The sequence below is a fragment of the Ptychodera flava genome, chromosome 22 (assembly GCF_041260155.1).
Source record: "Ptychodera flava strain L36383 chromosome 22, AS_Pfla_20210202, whole genome shotgun sequence".
Taxonomy (NCBI): domain Eukaryota; kingdom Metazoa; phylum Hemichordata; class Enteropneusta; family Ptychoderidae; genus Ptychodera; species Ptychodera flava.
In genome coordinates, this window is record NC_091949.1 from 9,993,067 (window position 1) to 10,019,114 (window position 26,048).

General features: G+C 38.0%; 1 protein-coding gene across 6 annotated transcripts in view; it reads left to right on the forward strand.

Moving 5' to 3' along the window:
* Nucleotides 1–26,048, forward strand: part of LOC139122639 (neuropeptide FF receptor 2-like) — a 96,869-nt gene that overhangs the window by 31,525 nt on the left and 39,296 nt on the right. For all 6 annotated transcript variants that reach the window (XM_070688220.1, XM_070688221.1, XM_070688219.1 and 3 more), the window contains exon 2: nt 22,296–22,708. In XM_070688220.1, coding sequence (XP_070544321.1) covers nt 22,296–22,708 — 413 coding nt within the window. The remainder of the gene's footprint in view (nt 1–22,295; nt 22,709–26,048) is intronic.

Consider the following 26,048-nt stretch of genomic DNA (forward strand, 5'->3'; position numbering starts at 1 on the left):
TCGAGAGCACTAGAATTGATGATCAGAAGTTATGTTTACTTCTGTTATTAGACATTGTCAAATGATTAATCTGTACGGGGGATATTAAAGCCATACTGTCACCTGTTCCGATTATGCCAGAGTTACCATGGAAAGAGAAAATCTAACCAATCACAGACTTTACGCGGGTGGCCGCTTTTTAAGAACAGCGCCCTCACATGGACATTTTGAATACCAAGGAAGCCCCTTTGACCATATATGGGCATATTCAGATTACAGGTGTCTGTATACCTTTAACGCTGTGATAAATGTGTTCAATACTGCATCTCAGCTTTGAAAAAACACTATCTCGATACGAAATATATTTACAATCGTGTGTTACTCATTTGGGGATTGAAAATTGACTCGTGTCAATTGGTTCATATATTTAGTAACAAGGTATAGATGTCTCTGATTTGGAACATGATGCGAAGTACAAATACAGTATGCTTCGCCATTGTTATTATTTGAGACACACGTTTTTGCCTTTTTTTGCAAGTATGAAGCAGTGATTTTGCAAATTTTTGTGAGAAAGTGTCTGAAGCGTTTTTTGAAATAAATCGTGGTAACGGTGTCAAGACTTCATTATGTGTATCATTTTAAGTGAATACTGGGTTTGCACATATGACCTATGGCATTGAAAATTTGTCTTACGTTCTTCAAGCTACTCTAATATTGCCGCGTCAATTATGCTTTTGGTTGCATTGGAGGTCATATTGATTCCTGGCCTTTCTTTTATCTCAGGGGGTTTTACACCCTCGTCATATTCTAGATTCCAATCTGCCATATCTCCGATATGGCTTCTGGAGGCAGACTTTAGCTAAAGGTTACAGATCAGAGGATAACTGGGACAAGATGGGTTAGTATTTCAAGAAAGCATCTGTAAATGTATGCCATGGTCACATTTTAAGGCCATCTTCCTAATCCATTTAAAGGGATTCAAACTAGAGAGTATATGTATACATATATAACATATATGTATACAATAACATTCTTTGATCACATGTGTACTATGTCTAATATCCGATGAACACTTTCCAAGGCCTTGCTTAATGAGGCCGTGTCAGATTCGGCAATTTCTCCATAGAATTCCAAGTCAAAACGTGCGGCACCAAGTCACCTAGCGAAGACATGACTGTCAAAACCGCATGGCTAAATCCCCATCCTTAGTGAAGAGTGGTTCAAGAAACTTAGCCTTGTGGCTAATGACTAGTACTGAAAACTAAAGTTCAGCTTACTGTCAAATTATACAACTCAAGGTCATATTGAACGGACTAATTCAGTGGATTTATCACAAGTCTTAATTCGACGGCTGTCCCCGGGAAAGCTCACAACGGCTCGTATCCCGGAAGTGTATCGACGGGGTACAGAAAAGCACGACAATTATGCCACGAACCGATACGGTGAATACACACCATACATCATTAGGCGGCTATATCAAGAGACTACACGGCTGTGCCTGGACATGCCACGCATGTGTATTGGGCAAAGTGCGAAATCTTTGACTAACTTCGGTTATTTTTTGTATTTATGGAGGTTTTATTGGTGACAGTAATGAAAGGTATTGTTTCGTCGTACAGGTGTAACAGTACATTTTTCAATTATCAGCTATTTGTAAAATTTTAATCCATTATAACAATGTGTCTGTAGTTTAAATCTATCCCTTGCAATTAATTATTATTATACGTGTAAGTTGTGTTTAAATTTTGGTAGTAAAGACACGGAAAATTATGGTTTCCTATTATTGACCTTCATCGCATAGATAAACCGTTTTGCTAAAGGTATATGATTAAAAATAATTAGTCAATGAGCACAGTTTATGATTACACATAATTGTCTCCAAAAAGTATGTCGTTAAGGCTAGGTCTCGCAACAAGAATATAGTTCTCTGTGCCATGTCTCGGTGACGCGTTTTTTTTTCGTGTTTAAAGCTGCATGTTGTGTTAGTATCACTGGGTTATATCAGCATCTCCAGTCCCTATCCCTGTTGTGCATCCCCGGGCTTTACATTTTAACAACATCTCTCGGCTAAACCCTTTCCCATGTTCTTAAAATGCATTAATACAGGGCTAAATACATCACCTGTCATTACATTATCTTACATCATACTACTAAGCTTTTTGTTCTTCGATTTTAACGTCCTACAGTGTAACCACAAATGCAAACTCTTGTTGATTTTTAAGTTCTACATCTGTGAAAAGACATTGACATATTTGTACTGTCCATTACAGGCCATCTCTATTCAGCAGTAAAGTAATACATTGACCGTTGGAAGGAGTGTTCTTAATTGAAAGTATGATAAGCATTTTCGATTGTTGCATATCTTATCGTAAGGCAAAATTCAAAAAAAAACTGAACAGTGTTCAGTAAACGAAAATCTTTCTATTTCAATTTTTTTTAGAAATGTGTTAAACAATCTGATATGCATTGAGAGCAATACATTTTTATCCGTAAACTCACCTATACAAGAAAGTGAAATCTGTATCTTTCGGACTCGTAATGCCATTTTCACACATTCGTAATGGGGATACAGGTTGAAAGTAATTGCTATTCACTAAAGGCGATTTATATTGATGAATTTGTTGATGTTTCTCTTGAGAATAATAAATTCTCTAATGTTCATTTAATCATTGGAAACTCTGAAGCGAAAAGATGTTAACACTAAAAAAGTATTCAAGATATTGTAAACGAGGAATGCATTCTAAATTGCCAAACTTGATAAAGTCGAGATATACTGACTGCAGCTTATTGGTCATGCGTCTCTATTTTCTAACCATTCGACATAAAACAAACCGTACTGACTTTGACAAATACAGTAAAAATTTCAGATCACGTTCGGTGGTCTCGGTGGCGTTACTTTACGTTTGATATTCGAGAGTGCAGACGTTTCCGGAAGTGGGTTCCATATAACCGTGTCATGAGCGCTGGTCATATAATGTCTAGAACTCTTGAAGATCGTGTACCAGGAAGGCGCATTTGTAGAAATCTTTCGTGCACTCCATTACAAAAAATACACTCAGGAGGTTAAATATCCTTTACAGGAATAGGAAACACGTTGTTTGAATCTAAAGCTCATGTGTGTTTTGGTTTACAGACATTGAAATACCGTCTCGGCATCTTTTGCTGACTTTCAGATTTTCGAACCCCAGTTTTAACTTTAAGAGAACTGGAAACGATATACCACAAACTTAATGGTGTTTATCACGCCTTAGGTTACAAGACAGTATTACTTTGTACAAAAGTTGATTCTGTAGGTTTTTAGGTGGGGGTGGGGGTTGAGGTAACATTTATGGTGAATGACAATAATTTACAAAGATCTTGACGCAATAGCCACTGAGTCGTTATTACATGGTGACGCTCCTTCAGTAGCATGATAAAAAGGGACAAAATCAATCTTGATTCCACATGAGAGATTATAAATTTATCAATTAAACCAAAAAACTCATTCTGAGTACCTTTTCAAAGTTATCGCGCACTCCTGTCACTTACTTTGGAATTCCGAATCCAAGATAAACTGAATCTGCGTCGTCAGATCCCCAAATGATAGCCGATACTAATAAATATTAAATAATACGTTGATCTGACTTATGTTCGAACAAGGGAACGTCAAAGTTAAGGCGCATTCAGCATGACAACCATCAGTCCAGTTATTCGTGCAAACGATGGCAGAACATGACGCAAGAACAGCAATGACGTTAATCAGCACAGTGTGGTAAACTGGCACATTATTCTTCTGATGACATTCCATAGCTACATCTCTATAGTCTTCTCAAGTACGCGTTGATACCTCTCATTTCACTCTAAGAAAACGTTTCAGGCTATGTGAATAGCATTCATACTATCTTTGCTCCTGTAATACCCAAAGACCTTTTGCAGAACTCCTTTCCAAAAGTCATGTCCCAGGGGCAACATTGAATGTTATTGATCTCAGAGCGGAGTACGTTAATATATACGTATTCGGCTGTCGACCTTAATGGAGTGATCCATCGGCGACGGTAGATTTATCTAAGCCGAAAACATTCAACAGATGAATGATGTTTGCACATTCTGTCAAGTTGGATTTAATTGCAAGGTACTTTTGGTATTAACAGAATGCAAAAATCGGTCAATACACCCTGTAGCTGCTACACGTCCACTAAATCGAGCCGTCTAGGAGGACGTCTGAAAAGACTGCGCCTCAAGAAGTAAACTTTCTGCGTGCTTAGGCTAACAGTAGCGGGGCGATATAACAGTTGGCGCCAGCAAGACCTGGCTATATGTCAGTTAAATTATCACCCACACGACGATGAGATTTATCTTTGAAGCGAAGATTGGAAGTATTTCTTGGCTTACCATACATCATGTGTTGTATCCTAAGTCTGTCATCTGTCATGCTTACACGTCTAGGCATGCATTACTTGTAATTAAGTTTGTCATTTAGGTAGAACACGTACGGTGAACTTTTAGATGTTGTTGAAGATATCCCTTGTTATCCTAGGGGATGGGGAGACCAAACTAATTGGCAGCATGCTGAGGACATTAAATACAGTAGCGTGTAACGGAAAACCGCCACATTCTGCCAGTTCAACCTATTATACGTCGAAGACACTCACAAATGTATTCGGAATATGTAGTAAATAGGTTTAAGTTAAATGGAGAACCGATACGCTCTTCCAGTTCCACCTACTATACATTGAACATAATCACATAATGTATTCGGAATATGTAGAAGATAGTTTGTCAGAAATTTATTGCACTGCAAAAGATGGCTTACTTGGACACTCAAAGGAAGATGAATTACTTCAAATGTGAGCATTTAAATACAACCTTTTCCAACAAACCGAATGTCGCCTCGCTTTCCTAAAAGCCAACACTTAACCAAAGTTTAACGGTCAAAGCGTACGAGACGCTGTCCATTCATCAAAAAATACGTGACATTCAAGACTTTTCGGGATGTTTACCACCCAAACTTTGGCAAATTCTGAGTAATTTATCGCAGATCAAATAAAACCGATGTGATTGTTTCCTATTCATGTTTGGCTAATCACCGTGCTTTCCTGCGTAATACTGGGGTTTATTTGAATAAATATATGCTTTCTACTTATGTGTTTCAAAAATCTTATACGTATGGCAACATTCTGTAAATGCCATTGGTGCAAGATCGGTCATAGACTGTATTTGAGGATTGTGGACAAATTAAAACAAGCGGCATGGAACGGTGAAAATTACTTTTTTGCAACATGTGAATCACTGTACTTAGTTCAGAGCGATTCTTCCGACACGGCTCCTTATGATAAAAGAACATTTTCTCATCGCTTGTCAAATAATATAAATTTGCATGTATAAGCTTAGCAGGAGCGTGAAAAAGTCGATGACGTCACGCATGCAGAATACGTCATCTGACGTCAATAAAACACGCCATGATTCCACTGATCCACTGATGCATTTCGAACAATGCTTTCGCAGTGGCTGATTCATCGAGTATTAAGGTCATGGCAACCTTTTCACCCCTTTTTTGACCCTTTTTGACCCCTTTTTGACCCATTTTGACCCCTTCATAATTATTCTAAAGAAAGTACCAACGACTTGTTACTAATGATAAAAAACTCCACCGTTAGAATGGTGATTCCGAAAATCAATTATTTCAAGCATCAAGTTTGTAAGACAGCAACACTTGTTCAGCAGAGGAATTTTCTGAAATTCGTTCAAAGATGACGGCGAATGCATCACAGACATATTTTCACTGGGACAGAATATGTGTGCTTTGCCAGTTAAGAACTTGTGTAGAACGAATGCCCTGCAGGAACAACGCAGATTAATAATCACGAATCAAATCGATTAGTTCTCACAGTACGCCAGCCGGAGAAATCAATAAAATGCTCGCTAATGAGACAGTTGAGCTGTGAATTCTCTGCAAATGAGAAACATTATCTTATGTTTTGTTATTCTGGTCAGGTAGTTTGAAAAAACGGAGTTTCTGGTTTCTCGATGAGGTAAAGATAATCAGCAGCGACCGGTAGCAATGTCGGGTAGCATGTGTTGCTAACGTTTGCTGTTAAAATGGCCTGAAAACCAAACCATCGTTTGGTGTCAGGCGTTATTCATTATCAGTGTACCGAGAGTACGTTCACGCTTCTGGTTTTCTGTTTTGTTTCTTGAGAGAGTTTTTGGCATTTTTGTCGGGACATTAGTTTCACAGACAACAAAACGGAGGAGAAATTTAAAACATAGTTTCTTACACGGTAGATTTCAAAGAAACCTTTGCCGGCGAAGCAAGGTTAAAACAGGAATTATCATTTGCTTAGCAGATGTTCAGACTGACGTACAGGAATTTTAAACACTAAAACATGTGAAAGCGTAAATCTAATGAGAATTACAGCGAGTACAAAATTTGATAATCATGTAAACCGTGGGTACAAACTACATCATATTGGAGCAGATGCGAGCGGAGCTTGTATCTTCATTATTTGATAGACAGGCTGCCCGTTCAGTTTTTGAGTTCTTTACAGTGTGAGCGGCGCTGCATCCACGTGCCTCTAGTATCCGAACATTAATAAATATTATTGATTTCGTTGGTCAATCTCCTCTGAACTATGGGGCACTTATCGAAAGCTTTTTCAATACATCCTTGAAGTATCCGTGGCATTAATCGTTCTGAGAACAAATACCTAGATTAACAAATTGAGGAATTATATTGCTTAATAAACGCTAACCCTCAAACATGTCAAAGACATTGTCTTTCAAGGTTGTTTGATACTTTTAATTCATACCTTTCTCTGTCAAAGCACAGCTTGTGTCAAACACATAAAAAACAGTCATGATTTTATTGTGTTCAATGGACGTCGTGTAAAACGACATTTCAACAGAAAACACTGCTTCGAAACTAACTGTACATTAGATAAACAGTCGAATTTCATGGCTAAACAGTTTCAATCCAAATGCCTCACAGAAAGATGAGGCACACGTTCAGTCATTTTAACACTTTTGATATGCACTGAGATAGCAAAAAAATAGCCTCATTGACCCTTTTCCGAAATATGTACACCGGAACCGGAAATGTCCGGCCTTACTTTTCTGGGTCCTATGAAAGGCTTCGAGTCATAGCGGTACGACTACAGTTCATGTAAGCAGTGATACAGGGGGAAATCTCGTCCGGCCTATGACTTAGCAGCGAAATGTTTTTCAATGAGAACGTAATTTGACAGGTTTTACTTGAAAAGTATTGCAATCATATAGGTCGATGCACAAATGATGTTTCACATTCGCACAACGAGAACACGTACGTCATCAGTGAATGACGTGAAATGTCCATTGCTGAAGCCTGTATAGATGATGATGGAAAAATCAAGGTATTTTCAATGAAACCTCAACATTTTAAAGGCTTTTGTATAATTAGACTCGCGAAGACAAAGAACGTTACAGTGCTTATTTACTGATCGTTATGAATGGAGCGAATCCAGTCGCTGATTAAATCGTGATAGCCCATTTTGCCCGTATTGCTCTTTTAAGCCCCGGCTTACTTCCATAGAAGTAGTGTCTGGGATTTGATGTTGTGTTGGGCCCACAAAGTGTTGGGCAATGTATAATTACATAATTTTTGGACAAAAATAGCTCTCTATAACAGCAAGTTTCTCTTACATTTAAAATGATCCTATAAGCGTAAGGTTGGAAAGGGATATATAAGATTTACTGTTCCATGAAAACATCTACCTTTCAAGATAAATAACCGATACATTTTGAGTTTCTCTTTGGCGCAGTCCATGCTCCTAACACCTAGCTCCTAGTGGAATGATTGTTTGGGTATCTTTATGAATAGCTTTTTTGAAAATTTAATGCGTTTTTCTTCCAAATTACGCAGTCGCCGTGTGCAACAATATGAATGTGTAAGCCATGTTCTTCTCGGCAACAGTTTGCAGGAGTTTACAACGCGGCGTTGTCACAAAGTCGTGGTTTAGCTGCCGAAAGTGTCAGCCAATTTCGATCAAATGACCGCGTTTACGATCTACTTTCGTCCAGCGGCGATGTACGACAGATTTTACGTGTCGGCAGCGTCTGTAATTACAGAAGCATTGGAATGAGATCGCAAGGGCATGCCCGAAATTGATAAATTTAACACAACGGAACGAATGACTGAAAATATATAAAACACTTCGTATTGCAAACTTTGAGGTAAAGTGTGTGGAACTAGCCATCTGTAAAATTGGTTTTACCACAGAGGTGTTTTAGTTTGATTGCGTGTGTCACTTCATCACAGACTCATCTCCTTATCTTTTATTTGCCTTTCAAGGAACTAGAAACAGGATTGCGCCAAGTTGGCCGAGTCCTCTGTTAGTCTGTCCTTGTCGAGGCTTCAGAGTCAGGGCTTGACGTAATTGAGCGCTCAATCCCATATCCAGCGGTACTTTATACAAATTGTAGCACTGGTGAACTAAGGAAAGTGCCAACTCTCCATTTCGTTAGTGCACACGCCATTTCCATGCCCTCATTACAGCAAGGAAGCGTATTCAAAAGCCATTGATTGGAAGGTATAATGGGTTTCAATTATTCTTCCTCTTAGTATATCTGCGCAAATTTTCTCAATTGTTAGCGTCCATTGAAAACCATCTTACAAACGAATCCAGAAATGAGAAAACCGTGATATAGCAAGGATGAGGGGCATGTGTTATAGACAGCTTAAATATCTTAAATCGTCGTATAATTTGCTAAGGAGATAAAAATTTTAAATGACAGACATTGTAACTGACTTTTTCCTTGTCAGAGTCTACCACCATCATTACGACTTGTACCTTTACATGTTGACGAGACGCCTTTCCATGAAACATATAGAAATTTTGCATAATTGACAAAGTTATTTCCCGCCATCACTAATTTACAGTGCAACAAAGTGAGCTACGTATTTCAGTGGGTAGCCAAGCGAAATGAGAATAATCCAAAAAGATTTTTTTTAATCTTAAATTGATGGTATAACACTATGAAATTTGAAGCTATTTTCTGAAAAATCGGAAATCTTTCTAATGGAGCATCATCTTTGCAACTAATTCTCTAACCCTGAAAAGATGCAAGCGTAATATCAAGGGCAATCGCCCTGAAAAGAATAATAAAGGAAATAGCATATCCAAGTTACATCGCTGGTTTACAAATATTATGCCTGGAGGTAAATTTGAATGATCGCCCCCTGACACGAAATGTTTTTGGAAAAAGTCATTCATATTGTTCTTCAAAAATCGAAAAACGACCAACTCTTTTTGTATCCAGTCCCCTCTTCAGCAGAACATAAATGACAAGTTCCCATTCAATTTGACAAAAGCCACGTATTTCACTCTCAAATCATCGGTACAACTTGTTCAGGAATAGCAGACATAAATGACATGAAACCAGAAAGGCGCGCTTTTCCTTTTGATCAGTACATAAGACCAAGTTGCTTTGGATTATTGAGGCAGGCAGACAACATTGAAGCCATCTCGTGCGATTTTCTCTTTGGCACAGTAAGAAGTATAAAAAGAAGTTATATGATACTGAAAAATACCTAGGTGTCAAAAAGTCGTCAGACTGTCGTACTCTAAATATGTCACGAAGACACGGGCGAGGATTAGTTGACACAAACCTTTGAGTACGAACTAAAGGGATTTTCCTAAGGGCCTTTGGCAATGTACTCTATCCCCGACCCTAACTCCCTAGGTAAATGATGATTAATGCGAAACGCTAGTGTGTCCACTTTTCTTTACACTTGGCCTCATATATAGTGACATGTGTGTTTTTAATCATTTTCAGTTTTTAATCATTTTCTTTTCTCAATATATGTTGCCGCTGCACTTAATTTTGAGATGATGGACCGCAAATGGCCTCGTTTACTTTGTTTTTTCTGTGCAAATAGTGAATCTACAGTGGGATATACATGCACTGCATGGCTGGATAATTATCACAGATCATATGATCAAATACTCAGAGAACAAGTGACTATCAATTCACAGAGAGATTTAGAATGAATTTCTGACCAACAAAAATGAAAGACGATAAAAGCATAAACGTACGAGAAGCTGAGGTAGAGGTCACAACGAGACGTGAGAATTAATTCTAGTAAACGGCCAACTTAATCCCCAATTTGAGGTAGGAAATATAAGATAAATATGTGTATATGTCAATTATTGTTAGAAATGAAAATGATTGATCACTCTTCTTATTTCTAAAACAAAGAATGCCTTATCAGCAAAGTAAACAAAAAATGAAACCGATATCGATTTTCAATGCTAATTGTTTTGTAAATGTTTTACCTGTCAACATGATTAATAACATCATAATGAATTACTGTGGCTGAATTGTTTTCGGTCTGTTTATTTTTGTAATAATAAAGAGCGGCAACTTGCTTGCGGGTAAAAGTCTGTAAATAAATGCATATTTAATCAAATGAGGCAGTGTGTATACGGATTGCACAATAATTGCAAAGTCTCCATGATGTCATTTCGTTCTGTGGTAGGCCTTTTCTGACCAATTCACTTATTCAGCTACATTTCCAAATACCGTCCTATACCCTTCGACCTCGCTCACTAATCTCATCGGTTTTGGACACTTGAGTACTGAGCGCTTTATTTGCAGGCGTGTTAGTGAGGTGTCTGTTTCAAGGTGTGGTTATTGTCACAATATTTAAGTGTTTGCCAAGGGTCTTTAAGGAAGGCTGATCTACGTCACTACATGCCGATAGAACACTGGAAGTGTGTCGTGTTTATAGTGTTTTGTGTTAGGTGGGCTGCAGCCAGGAGAGAATGCTCGCCCACTTGGCTCTATCATCTACATAAGGATCTACTAGAGGCAGAACAGCTGACTGTTCCCACGCGGTTGAATGATGAAACCTTAGCTCCGTTCAGAAGCTGTGCACGAGATAACGTAACGAAATACAATTTAAAGTTCATTGGAATCAAATATATCGTTTCTCCAGGATTATTGTCATAGACACTTGATAATTCCTTTGTAACAAAAGAGTTGATCAAAATGCTGAAATACTTTCGTATCCACTAAATTCGCTGTATTTACCTGTGAGTAATCGTCAAAACGATCCCTATACTCGAGCTTGGAATAATAACACTAAGTTGTAGAATTATTGGAAATGAATAGAAAAAATGTCGATAGTTTCCCCTTTCACTTAATTGAGTACGCTGCAAAAGTTACTAAAGGTTATGTGCGGCTTTGATTTCAACTTTGAGCTTCAACATCACCGAATCAATTATTGAGAAAGAATCTATGGCAGAATCAATGGCTTTAGAGCTAGGGAAGCCGCAGCTCTTCGGGAAATGACGTGCCAAATCAACGGCTCAAAGACCAGAGAATCCATTGCGATACCTCGGGAGCTCCGCTGGATCTATCGTGCAGAAATCAGAATTAATGGTCACCCGAAGAATGAGTCCGTGACACATCCGCGAGGAGAATCCGCGACCTTGTCTTCGGCGAAAATCACAAGTGTATAACGAAGAAAACATTGTATTATTAATTTCCCGAGGCTAAATGTAAAGGAAAGTGGAGTTTTTTCACCACTAGCAAGTAGCATGCACTGATGTAGAGCTTGAACAAAAGCCACTCAAAATGCATTTTGTGAGTCACGATATGTGATTTCTTTGGATAAAGTCAATCATTCCAGACTGATTTAATCAGAAGTGCAAAAGTCACGGACTGTTCCTTATCGACATCGGTCAAGGTTGCAATAAACATATTGCATTCCAAGTAACGTTGTTGATGTTATTGATTTTAAAAAGGTCCATGATGGAGATCCGTTCTTCGCGCGTGCGGTTGGTTTTAAAACAAAATCGAGCATGTATGTCCAAAATTTACTCACTGACCGCTCATGCAGATACACTCTACAGTAATATCATTATCTGACAGATGGCAGCGAGACTCCCTGTGCGCTGTCATCTGACCGTATGCTCTTATAGGCTGTTTTGGGCAGAGTTCACCTGTCGACGCAAGGCAAAGTTAAGGTTCCTATGGTGATATATTTGTGTCAAGTTGACAAACCAATCAAGGCACAGCATGAGTAGCGTCGTATAACAGCAATTACAGGCTTGATAGCTTTCTTTGATTTGGATGCGATGCGCTTCAAAGCGTGCGTGATCGGAAGAAACATGACTGGTTTACCTGACGCACTAACTCACGATTAACAAGAATTTTGGTCATCCGACCTTTCCGTTCGGAAAACAATTGTACGGCAAATATCAGATACTCCGACATTCTTAAGTTGATAAAGTTAATGCCGATAAAATCTACACCAGAAAAGCTTATCAGCGTTTTGAAAGTGTAGTTATTTCATAGTTAATGTTGACATATGCTATCTAACTATATGCATGCCATTTGTATGTGTTGGTATTTTAAACAGTTCTATATAATCTGACAAACTTTTAGTTTTAGTAGTATTATGTAGAAATTGAGACGAACTGGTCAGTCGAGTATAAATGTCAGAAGTGTATAACCTGACCTGAAATTATAGAGATAAACTTCAAGTGACGCTTGCATAACCATGCACTAGTAGTATTTTTGTTGTTCTTAATATAACTTTTGAAATTAAATTTGGGGTTCACATAATACCTTCACAGTAGGTTCAAGGGCTGGCTCTGGACCAAGCCCAAGATTCAAGTTGAGATAACAATTGGTCAACGTTCACACTATATTTGAATCTCGAAGTCCTGCCTGAGTCACTTATCGATCTCGCTCTGGGCCAGCTATTGGGTCGTCATCTGGGCCAATGGCCGGACCTGAATCGTTCACACACACAATTGGGGCCTAGTGTAAAATTTGGGTCATCTTGGTACCCACCCTCACGTCCGACCCAGAGTCAACCCAGCGCGTTCACATTCTTTTCTTCACCCAGGACTGCCTCGGGGGCCGACCCAAACTCTCTAGTGTGAATAAAAATATCAGAAAATAAAATCGCTTTGCGCTGAATTCATTTTGATACCAAAGGAAGAAAGCTTCAGAGCTTCTTTAGAGACTTTGTATTCGTATGAGAATATTTCCCCGAAACAGATAAGGCATATAGAAGTTGAGACTATACCCTGCCAAGTAATTGAGTTGACTTTGAACAGACGCTATGGTATGAATTCAAGTCACCCACGCGTATCATCATTATAGCATCAACGTCATTGCAACATTGGTCACAATCAGCTTACTTTATAAGTAACCTAATATAGGTTTCACGGGAATTCTTAGATCCATGCCTGTCCGTAATCAGTATCGTGTTTGAAATGTGTCCCTAACAACATCACTTACACTTAGCGCGTTCTTTTGATATTAAGAAATTCTGTACGTTTTGTCAAAGAACACGAACACCTCCACATGGAATCGGTGAAAACCCATTAACTACTATTTTGCTTCACGAGAAAAAAATCTGAACACTACAAAGACTATTCCGAACTTTTTTGGATCAAATTTAAGTGTTCTGATTTTTATTGGCAAATCTACTTTCCATGTAAACGTGCAGTAAATCACGACCGTGCAATTTTTTCCGAAAATGTCATTTTTTGTTTGGCTTATTTGCCATTTCCGTACAGAACTGAACCAATTATCACACCTCGCTGCGGTTCTCTTTTGTAATGCTAGGCTACAATTTTCGAACATTTTTATTTCAGCGAGTATGGAATTGTCGTCCTATTCCTTATACGTATGTTATTTTTAGATGTTCTGTAATGCATCGTTAGTCACAAAATAGGAAAATGTCAGGCGATTACAAAATAGTCATCGATTAGGATAAATATCTTTCACCAGTTCAGTCGCAAAACATCATCTACTGGGATACGTTCATTTTATAGAATCTATGAAGCAAAGGGAGTACGTACACATATCATTGTAGATGAATTCAGCATGTATATATATATATATATATATATATATATATATATATATATATATATATATATATATATATATATATATATATATATATATATATATATATATATATATATATATATATATATATATATATATACATATGGCATGGGGTATTGTTCCATTTGTGGCACTTGGTTATTGTTGATGAATTTAGCCTCATATATGGTATTGGGTGTTGAGGATGAATTAAGCCCATACATGGCATTGGGATATTTTGGATAAATATAGTACCTTAGTGGCTCGGGGTATTTTGGATGAATTCAACCACATGTATGACATTGGGATAGTATGGATGAATTTAGACTCATATATAACACTGAAGTTGGGGATGAGTTGAATCCGTATATGACATGTGTATATGGATGAATTTAGACCCATTTATTCGATAGGGGTATATGGATGAATTCAGCCCATATATAGCATTTTGGAGTTCAGTCCCATATATGCCACAGGAGTATCACGATATTCTTGTCAACACGTCTTTGTTCGTAAATACCTAAAACTAAGAGAACACCACAACATGCAGAGTGTGTTTTACATGTGCAAATGTTCGGGTGGCATACGTTTAGATACAGGATATTTTACTGGATAGCCTTTTAAAGCGTTAAAAGTGGCTACATTTTAACGGACATTGTATCGTGCTTACCAAACTCCAACGTGAAGATTCTTCATATAATGTTAAAGGTATACTGTCACCTGTTCAAATTTTGCCACAGTTACCATGGAAAGAGAAAATCTAATCAATCACAGATTTTAAGCGGGTGGCCACTTTTAAAAACAGCGCCCTCACATGCGCATTTTGAATACAAAAACTGCCCCTTTGAACATATATGGGCATATTTAGATTGCAGGTGACTGTATACCTTTAAAGGAACACCTTCCCTGACGTGTACACTTATTTACATAATGAATTGATGTTCCAAAATATGTGTACATCATTGACTTATTCATACACTCAACAACTGATCAAATATTTTTTGGCCAAATTTATCCTTTAAGATTCTTTTTATTAATAATATAATATTTGTGAATCATTTTAACACATGTTTGCCTAAAGGGAGAAAAATTATTATTGAGTAATTTATATGCCATTACCAGCAAGACTCTTTCAAGATGTTCTGTGCTAAGATGTAGGACATATATAATATATGTCTGTCATCGCAGAAGCTTGTTATAAGAACAAACCACAAAGTCGTCAGTTTTAAACTAATAAATTTAATAAAGTTAAGATCCGAAGGAAAATTGTGAATTTGTATGATAAATATTTCGACTAAATTATATCGAATCAAGTGAAGCTACCACAGCTGCATTCTCAAATTTCAGACACCAGAAATTAAACAAATAAGAATCCATTATACAAGCCACGCCCACAACAAAACTTAAGCAAAACTTCCTTTAATTCACATCTGCACACAAAAGTCAGTTGAATAAAACGGGCGACATTTAAGAAATCTGCCTCACATACATTCAAACGAGTTGACAGACGGGCATATTGCTTGAGATGAAGACGGGCGGGCAGCAGTACAACACAGGTTTCCGCATGTTAACATGGGATATATATAGCAATATGTTTGAAAGGTTGTTATGACTTCGAGTTTGGTCAGAAATCAGATGTTCGGCGTGTTACGTGAAACCCACTGAGTCATTAGATGAGAAAGCCAGAGAGAAACTGCACTCGTTAACAACGTTTGCTAATAAAAATAACTCAACAAGAAGACCTGCAGCACACTCTAAAATGTTGAATAATTAAAGATTATATTGGGTATCTTGCATGTTCAAATGTTCTCGTAATTTGCCGATGAAAAGTATTTATACATTGTAAAACTACCAGGGAGACTGCCATAACGGATACGCCATTAGGATTGGCCTATAACAAGCTCCTTGGATGCACGGACCGCTTGCCGCCTAAGAGGTCATGTCAATGAAGAATTTAATTTCGACACGAGAGACATATCACTTTGTCAAAGGAATAATCCAGAGACCTAGACCTCAGAATTAGAATCCCTGCCTTGATTGAACCTCATTCCGTCTAGAAATGATTGGAATTTATTCAAAGTCTGTCATCCGATTTTGATCATTTGAACTGATTGGTGACGCAGCGTCCAGCATGGTTGCCTTCAACTTTTCCAGGATACTTCTACATCTCATCGATGTCAAGGCATAAGCCCTTTTGGAATCAATAAGACCATAAACGAAGTGAAATATCATTTCGTAATAGTACACCCTTGCAGTATCAACGGCGTGCAGAAACAAAGGCACATGCAGATTATTCGTGACTTCACTGAACTTGCTTTCGCCGAATAAAGATTGATTGATTGCTTTAATAAAGATGTTCACTATCGTTGGAACCCGACGAAATTGACTCCAGTATGTTTGTGTCATAGAGGAAAATCAAAACCAACACTTCACCTGCCACGTTGCCCTTTACAACACTGGGTTTTATTCGTTCAGTCAATTCCGATTTTTATCTTACTATCAAACGTTACCCGCTCCTGTCATAGCTACATGGCGGTCCATTCCTCACAAGATTCGCTGAGTAATTGTCCCTCTTTTCTGTGCGTAATCCTGACAGTCTTAATGTGTCTAGAGAATGAAATCTGATACTAGGTCGCACCTCTTGGCGTTAGGCATTCCGCGGGCCCCTTTACTCAGAATCATGACTATCACCCTGGGCGGCTCGCATCAAAACACAACAAGGAGACTGAATGGCGTTATGAAGAAAACCTCGTAGCTACCGTGTATTATCTTAAGAAAGCAGTCACACTGAAAGTTGATATTATTGTTTGTTCGGTTGACTTACAAGTATTTCTGCGACTTTAAAACTATTGAAACACTGATGACAAAAATGTCATGCTTTCTTTTCACAGTCATTACGTCAATACACGCCTTTTCATTGACAAACTACGCCTACGTCAATTTGTGTAGCATACTCTTACACATAAGAGTGCCCTATTCGAGAAAGAGCTACTCGATGTTAATAATCATAATTATCGTTAACAACGTTATATGATTATTGTTGTGGTCGTACGATGTTGCCACGACAACCGTCTTCATCGCCAAGAAATAGGATACGTCATCTGAGGCCGTCGGCTACATAAAAGTTCTCTCGTGGAAAATTGTGAGTGTTTGAAACTATTGAAAGAAGTGGTTTGAAATTAAGTTTGAAATTCCAATCACTAGTTTGGAAATAAGTAGAAACCGTGAGTAGGTTGGTGGTTATCGGCATTGCCCCATTACAATTACTATGCGAGGGATTTCTCCACCAGAGACTACATCGAGTTCGAATCGGAATGTACTTCAGTATCATATGAGTGTTGCTGAACGAGACAAATGTACACTTACTTTTGTCTGATTTTCGAGAACTTTCAAAACTCCTGATACGCAAATTGCAGTATCAGAACTGAGTATCAGAATCGAAAGTTACAGAAAAATACTTGTTATCAGAACTCGTCCTACCTCCCGAGAGATGTTGATTGCAACACAACATCCCTCTTCCCTAAAAGGTTTTCTGTATTTCATTCAATCAATTATCAAGACGGCTAGATTGCTAGCTTTGTGACTGGTACAGAAATGAATGTCGGCGTTATTAACACAGTACATGGATAAACCGATTTTAATAAAATCATGTAATTTTCTTAAGATGTTGCCTCTTTATACTCCTTCTTTTTACTCTCTTTACTTGAATAAATGCAATTACATTTACATCCCAGTGGATAAAATAGCATTTCAGTAACTTCAAACAAAGCAGGCATGAAGAAGACATCCGGGTTTTGCACAGAGCTATCACACAAAGTGAACATGTAAAGGTGTTCAGAAATAAAAATTGACATCGTCGCCGGATATATAATTAAATACAACCCATTCACATTAGGATGTAATTGATGTGTAATTGTTGTGTGCAATGCTCTTTAAAAGTTTTTTAGAATTTTTTTATTACGCCTTCATTCACGGAGAATAGGAACCAATCGTCCTTCGTACAATGTTTGCAACTGTAGGGTTTTGACGCGATTATTCGCTTTCAAATTGCAGAATCATTCAGTGGTCACATCATGTATGCCGAGCGTGGGAACAAATAACGTCCATTCTTGGTGAAAGTTTGAAAAAAAAATCCATGCAGTGTCTCGCCATTCCATTCGATTAGAAGATTCGAACGCGAAGTGTACGAAAAGCATGGCAAACTTGTTCTATGGCACCGGGCCAACAACAAAAGAGGGTTCCTTGAATAAACATGTCAGACCCTTGCCCGTTGAATGCGTTTACCATAGAACTTGGGGTTAAAGTACGACATTGGCAGAACGAACAGTCGGAAATTTACAAGTAAACGTGTCTCGCATCCAGAAACATCTCTACGAATACGAGTATCTGCGGAATTGTTATTTGTGTCGGTGTAAGGGCAAATGCTCAATAGGGACAATTTTCTGAACATTAAAGAGGCACTCCCACTTGGTAACATTTTTAAAACACATTTTTTAATGCCAACGGTCGATATTTGACGTGGCGACTGCGCGCGGATCGCGAGATATCGATAAAAACATGTCCTCAAAAAAAGTAAAAGTTTGAATTCCGGTGGCCCACCTAAATTCAGCTTCCGAACATAGAACGTTCGGCACTTTTGCCATTGTCAACTAAGCTATGGAGTACGAGTCTACGCTGACGCTCAGCTGTACGCCACGATACAACTCGAGTCGGTGATCGGTCATGCCCGGGAGGGGGGGGAGAGAAAGCTGAGTCTTACTGACTTGGCGAATAAACGAAAAACATTTTTTGCTGATTCCACCAGAATTCGCATAGGTGACTAGCACAGTTACGTGCGTTTGATACATAGCGGCGGCAGCGTGGTATGCATAGACGCACACCACGCGGCCGCCGCTATGTATCGAACCACGCGTAACCGTGTGGCAGACCACAAAATGTGGTCATCAGAGGTGGCTAATATTTTACACGTAAAAACTGATATCTATATGTTATTGGTTAAAATATAATAAATACAACTGATTGAGAATTATACAAACGACAAAAACTAAGGAGAAGTTTTAAAAAAACTTATCTGAGGTAAAGGCATAATGCTGTATATAAAGTCTTCGCAGTGGGAGGTAAATTAATAGCGTCGTTCGAACTTATTATGGACTCCCTATAATATCGTCAATTAGCACAACAACAAACCTTCGGGGATTTCGGGTCATAATCAGAAACGATCGTAAAACTTCGGATGTGAAAAATACGCTCGGGAAATGACATGTTTTTATCGATATCTCGCGATCCGCGTGCAGTCGCCACGTCAAATATCGACCGTTGGCATTAAAAATATGTGTTTTAAAAATGTTACCAAGTGGGAGTGCCACTTTAAGACTTTTAACATACTTTTCTAGTGTTGCTTGTTTGGATCAATTTAACAATTATGAAGTGAATGAAGTTTTTGCCGTCATTTTTCTCGTAATAAAAGAAGATTTAATTTGGTTTACAATAAATGTGACACAGGGTATGGCGGCCATCTTGAAGTTCAAAAATCAATGGACTTTGAGTAATCTGTTTCTCTAATCCTGACTTTTCACGATGTTACCCCATTTTTTGATGTTGATTATAAGAAAGAATGTCTTGATGTTTTCTTGGGAAAGGTTTGCACACAAGTTTGAAAAAGTCTGTTTCGAGGCTTGCATTACCTTAAATCTACGATTTAGCTATCCCATTTACGTTCACAAAGTAGGATTAATGTTAATATCTGACGCACATTTTATAAGCTTAAAATGAATCCCATAAAAATCATTTAAATAGATTTTACTTGTATATGCTACCGGACAATATCCTGACTTTCATCGTTTTGAGCTGAGGATCACAATTTCAATTTCTTGACGATTGTAGAATTCGATACACGTAGAGTATCAGACCACGAAGAAGAATTTCTATCGCTGCATTCTGAGTTATTTCTGTGGACAAGGGTCAAAGATGTATGCACACGTATTCTAACGTTTGACTTCAGTTGACTAATTGCAAGGCAGTTTAATCGAAATTGTTTTAGCATAGCTGGTTATCTGTCACGGGTACAGTGGTACATCGAACTGTTGGTTCACTGTGAATATTTAATTCGATCGAGATTTCGAAGAATGATATTTTCAATATATATATATATATATATATATATATATATATATATATATATATATATATATATATATATATATATACATATATATATGCATGTATGTAAAACACAAATTACTACAAGTACAAAGCAATAATATCTGTTACTTAAGTTTCATGCATCCTGTCTGAAGATTGCAGAATGCATGAAACTTAAGTAGCAGGTATTATTACTTTGTGCTTGAAATAATTTGTGTTATTATTTATAACTCTCTCCTTTTAGCATTAAGCACTGTAACTTTCTACGAGGACATAAGTATACTTTGAGAATCCTGAAAATTTACCAAGGGTACTGGGTATATTTTGCTGGTATATGCTTTTAATTTATAGTTCATAGAAAAGTCGGATGTATTTCTGCCGCATTTCTAAATAAGATATTGTTGTGCTAACTACACCACCAATACAGCTGTTTCCATCCTTGGACAGAACGACATTGTTCCCAAAATGAAGTCGGTGTGCAAAATTAGTCTCCGTTTCTGCACCAAAACGCCCCTAATTTAAGACGCGCGACTGAGAGCGTCCTGACATGTCACCACAACACCAAAAGGAGCATAATCCAACTTTGCCGGGTAGACATAAACGGAAACACTTTCCAGGACGTGAGTTACAGGTGACATTTTAGTGTGTAACAAGGCAGCGTTGCCGCTGTCGATGTATCAGTTTTGTTCGTCTGGTTGTTGTCCTCATATCAAATTCAATTTCTCGACTTACAGTATCTATTTCACCCCGTGCATACACTATTTTATTTACTGGCGTCTAGAATTTCTCATCGATCAGCTGAGATAGATCATCAGGTTCAATACCACAGGTCCCGTGCCATTGAATTATTCAATTATGATACTTCTCTCACTGTCTATCCAGTTTACGTCTAAAAATGATCGATCTAGTTAATAAAAAGCCATATAGTCGTCAGAACGGCAAGCAATTTATTCAGCAAACAAATGACGTCACAGTTAAACCATCAGGTGCGTTTAACCATCAAATACCCATCACAATGGCATCGATTTTGCCTGTAGCAATCAAGGTACTTAAACTTGCAATGTTTAGAAATTCCGGTGATTACTAACAAAACTGTTTAAAAAGGCTATGAAATATTTCATGCGAATTTGTCAAAGTGTAATACAGTAGCCCCCCAGAACTTAATTTTTGAATTTTCGATTTAGCCTATTGGAAAAGGATTTTATGTAAAATATGTTGAAAAGCAGCAGTAGGATTAAGGGCACCAGTCATCAACTATTATTCTCCATGTGTTTAATTGTGTAATATCTATATTCAGGAACCCTTTGATAGGCCGAGTCTTATCTATGAAAGGAAGGATATGTCGTTGAAACCAAGCGAAAAATATTCCAGAATGAAATATTAGGAAAGGCTTCGTAACGGTGCCTCTTGTTTGGCTTTGTCCGGTTTCCGAGCAGATTAAATGGAAAAGGTCGGGTTATTATTGATGTACAGGGCGCCCTTCGGTAAAGCCTACTGATGCAATATAATTTCCGCGTAGCTACCTTTGTAACGCTCTGATGCTGCAAGCAATTTGCTCAGTCATATTTTACATCAGACGAGTAATTACATTTTTTGTACAGATACCTTAACGGTTTGTCTGTTGGTTTGTAATGACTTAATTGTTCATGACTACCGATTTCCTGTCTTTAGTACTAGCATGCACAAAATACAGTTGTGCTCTGACAATACCATTTTACTTGTCTTCTGATCTGTGTGTAATCTGTTGGACCTGTATGATCCGATGCTTGAAAAATCCAACAGCTGTTGTTACTTTGTTTGTTTCCGTTTGGAGTACAGAAAAGAATAAAACTTAAGGTAGAACGCGCCTAGGGGACAGTTATTCGGAGTTTCAAATTTTTACAATGCTTTTCTGATCTACCACCTATGGGGCTCATTTTAAAGCTCTTGAAGAAAGAAAAACTTTCACCGTCTTAGTTTTTCGAAAATCCTAAATTTAATTTTTCCTCCATAAAATTAACACAGGGATGGTGGCCATTTTGAATTATAAGTATTGCAAAATGTTGGGCAATTTGTTGGCTTGTTCCAAACTTTGCACGATGACCCCCCCCCCCCCGATTTTTGTTGATTTGGTAAGAGAATGGTTGAAAGTTTCATTTAGAAAAGTTTCAGCAAAAGCTGAAGTCTTTGACTTTCGAGGCGCATACTACCTTAACAATAGATTTTGTCGTCAATGTTTGCTATAAAGTATGTGCAAGTTAATATTGGATTACTTATCGTTTTCAAAACATCCTCTAATTTTGTTCGTTTTCTTTCTTTTTTCTTGCAAGGTTTAACGGTGATTTGCAGCATTCTGACATTGACTGTGATCGCCGGTGATCGTTTTTTCGCCATCATTTTCCCCTTGATGTGGCGTGAGACGAAGGCCAGAACCTGTGTTATAGCCATCCTCATCGTCTGGGCAGTAAGTATCTCCATCAACATCCCCTTGATTATCGTCATCGATTACGAAGAGTATACCTGGGACGATGGGATCTATCAGATCATCTGCTGGGAACACTGGCCATCTGAAGAAGCCAAGAATAAGTATACGATCGCCTTATTTGTATTCACTTATATCCTGCCGTTCTTGATCATGCTATTCGCGTATGGATCCATTGGACGCAGGCTGTGGACCAAGAAAGGGCCCTCGGCTAAACGAAAAGACTCCGGTGCTAATTCAAAGGACAGGGCAAAGAGAAAGGTATTGGTGAAATATTTATCCATAATATTATATGCCTTTAATAGATTGTCTGTGTATCAGGGAGCAATTGGCAAGCGACGTTCGCATGTAATGGATCCGTACAAACGATAATATCGAAGTGTCCATCACACTCTCAATGTCATATATACCTTTTTAAAATACGATAACAAAGTAAATATATACATTTAAAAGATTAAATTGCAAATGGCTTCCTCTGCATATCCATGATGCCAGGGTTACGCTGGTCACGGTCTAGATTGTATACTTGACCCTGTAGAAATTAGGGCCTACTTCTTTCACACATTGTTTCAGACATTCTATCTGATGATTATCGTTGAGTATGACTCAACAGTTTTGAGCCTTTGACTTTCCTGTGGTTGAACGTTTGAACGGTAGTATGCGCCTCGAAAATGAAAGACTTCCTCAAAGAATATTTCAGCCATTTTCTTCCAAAATCAGCATAAAATTCGGGGGTCACCGTGCAAATTTTGGTACTGAGAAACAAATTACCCAAGATTCATCGATATTTTAAATTCAAAATGGCCGCCATCCCTGTGTTAACTCTATTGAGAAAAATAAAATTTCCGATTTTTGATAAACTAAGACGATAGGAAGTTTTCTTACACCAAGAGATTTAAAATGAACCCCTACAAGTGGTACATCAGAGAAGAATTGGAAAAGTTTAAGGGTCCAAATATCTGTCCCCGGGGCGCATTCTACCGTAAACATTCCTTTCACTCGATTAATGAATAAGTCGGCCGCTTGAATTAGCGAGAGAGAAACGAGTTAGGAGCGACGACCACATTTTCCAGAGCAAAATCAAGTTTCCATTTTCTGCAAATTATTGTGAAGATGTGCGTGCAAAAATTAACGGTACGCCGATACAAAATATCGACAAAGCGACGTATTCCCTGCCGCATGCAATGATTTGAAAATGTGAAAAATTGCCTTGTCAACACAAAGATAAGTGCGGTACCAAGATAAAACAACGTGGGGAAAGGTTTTGCATTCTTCGGTTTCCTTACTCGCGTCTTCGCTGAACTTAGTGAAAGAAGTATGACTTACTACTTGGATGAAAATATAGGATTACGTCTGAAAGAAACTTAATATGAGTCAAAAAATAGCACAACATGGCCCACGGCAGCGAGGTTGGCTGACTTCTGAAGAAGCTGGGGTCAACATGTAATTGAGGATATTGGCGTTATTGAAGAAAAGTGAATATTCTTTTTAAATGAATCGTTTCTCTGATATTAATCACACACAGTGGCAAATTGAGGACTAGATTAAGCAAATGCTTGTTTAGATGAACTAAGCATAAACAAGTTAAGCGATTTATTTTACAAAAATAAAATATTTTACGTAAAATAGACTACATCAAGTAACCGACTGCTAGATACGGATGTTATAAACAGCTTTATTCTACCTAGTGGTTTTTGGATAAATTGAAAGAAATAAGAAATTGGAGGAAAATATAACTACTAAGCGTATGCTATCGTCCTTTAAATGTAAAATGAATCTGTGAAATGTGGTTTGGTATTTATGCAGCCATTTTTACTGTGGCAATAGTAAGACAGGAAGAAAACAGGTTGGAAAAAATGTCCGTTAATCACGGTTCACCCGTAATACGTTCTTCGTAGTCAATCAGATAGGACCGCTGCGGTCCAATTTGAATTCGCATTTTAAGGAACGCAGACTGTAAAATGACAAAGATTACGCGACGTTAACGAATCACCTTCTGCGCAGTTGACGTCGATACTAATCTCGATATTATAGATAAATTAATGATGAATATGCCAATATGTCGCATGGTACCCGGAGTCATTTAATGGACAGTAGGGTCCCTTAAGACAGGGATAAAAAATCCTTGAGGGACCGATCAAAACTTACTGGGACAAGGGGTCAGTGTTCCTCTGTACTCAATCAGTATTTTCTTATAAGTGTTGTTCGGAGGTTAATAAAATTTTGTTCGTGCATTTTGGTCAGTGTCACCATTTTTCCTGCATAGTAAGCTTACATTCAAAACACAATGATACAATTCTCATTTTATTAATCATTCAAAATTGATTACTTATATCCACAGTTATGTGTCTCATATACATATTTTTGTCAACCCATATTTACCAGTGCAACATGCATTTCAGTTGAACAGTAGTAATGTACACTCTAACAGGCCATGATTTGGATACGGTTTCTAATGTTGACTGTATACAGTGCTTTTCATTATCGTCCACGTGTTATGCTCTGGCGGTATTTTTATTGTAAAGAGGATGATCGCGCTAGTATTATACCGAAGCTTGTCTGTTGAGCCATCTTATTTTTCTGTCAGGCTGTCACCATTCCAACACATGGCACACATACAAATTGCCAACTCGATGATTCAATGACATCGAATGATGCCGACCAGCTAGTGGCGTGCTCCTGAACGGTCCTGTGTGAGCTTACTCCTTTACGGCAACAAAATGTTATAAATTGCCAATTTAATGAGCGGGAGTAAACCATATCATATTTCCACCGCTAATCTCTCAGTCTGGCTCCTGTTTGGCCCTAGCCAGTGATTGATGACATGTTTTGGAAGACGTTAGTCAAGCTAGTGTAGTGCATATGTCCAGAAGTCTTGCCGACGGCTGGAATCGTTACTTCTGAGCGCACAGTTGTACTCAACGCCTATTTCAGGACAGCGCCGTTAACCACAGCATACAAATATGCTTGGTTTTCCCTTCGCCTGACGATGATTGCCCCTTTTTACGCCGGTTTGGATGGACTCAGATTACAAGTGTCATAAGTTTTGAAACACTTGATTTAGTTAAAAGGAAGTGGTCGTCGGAACTGCGCATGTGCAACTTTCTTGTTTACAAGAAATGTATTTCATGCACTATATATTGATGCATCATTTCAAAATAGCCGCAACATTTAAATTTTACGATGAACATTAAAACCAACATGTTTTAACTTTCATCAATCGCCAATGTAGCTTGGATACAGTGTTTATATCGGTCGTAGGGGTCCCTAGCGACCTTTGAGCGCCATTCCGACGATCACCGCCCATTAATATATTAAACTATGGGCGTAAAGCTACCACATGATAATAAAACGAATGTCATGTTAGGTTCCATTAAAACACATGAAACAGAAACACGTGTATGAATTTAACTGTTGCATTAAAGTTGGGCTCTTCACAAGTACTGCTGAAATCTTGTTGAAGCTTGCCAGTAAAATCCAGTACCTGAACAAGAGGAGAATGTCTATAAATGACTTAATCTATGCCGTCATAACGCCTTGCTGCAGTCTTTGATATTCATTTACATGGTACCTCAAGCATTATATAATCTAATTAACCAGG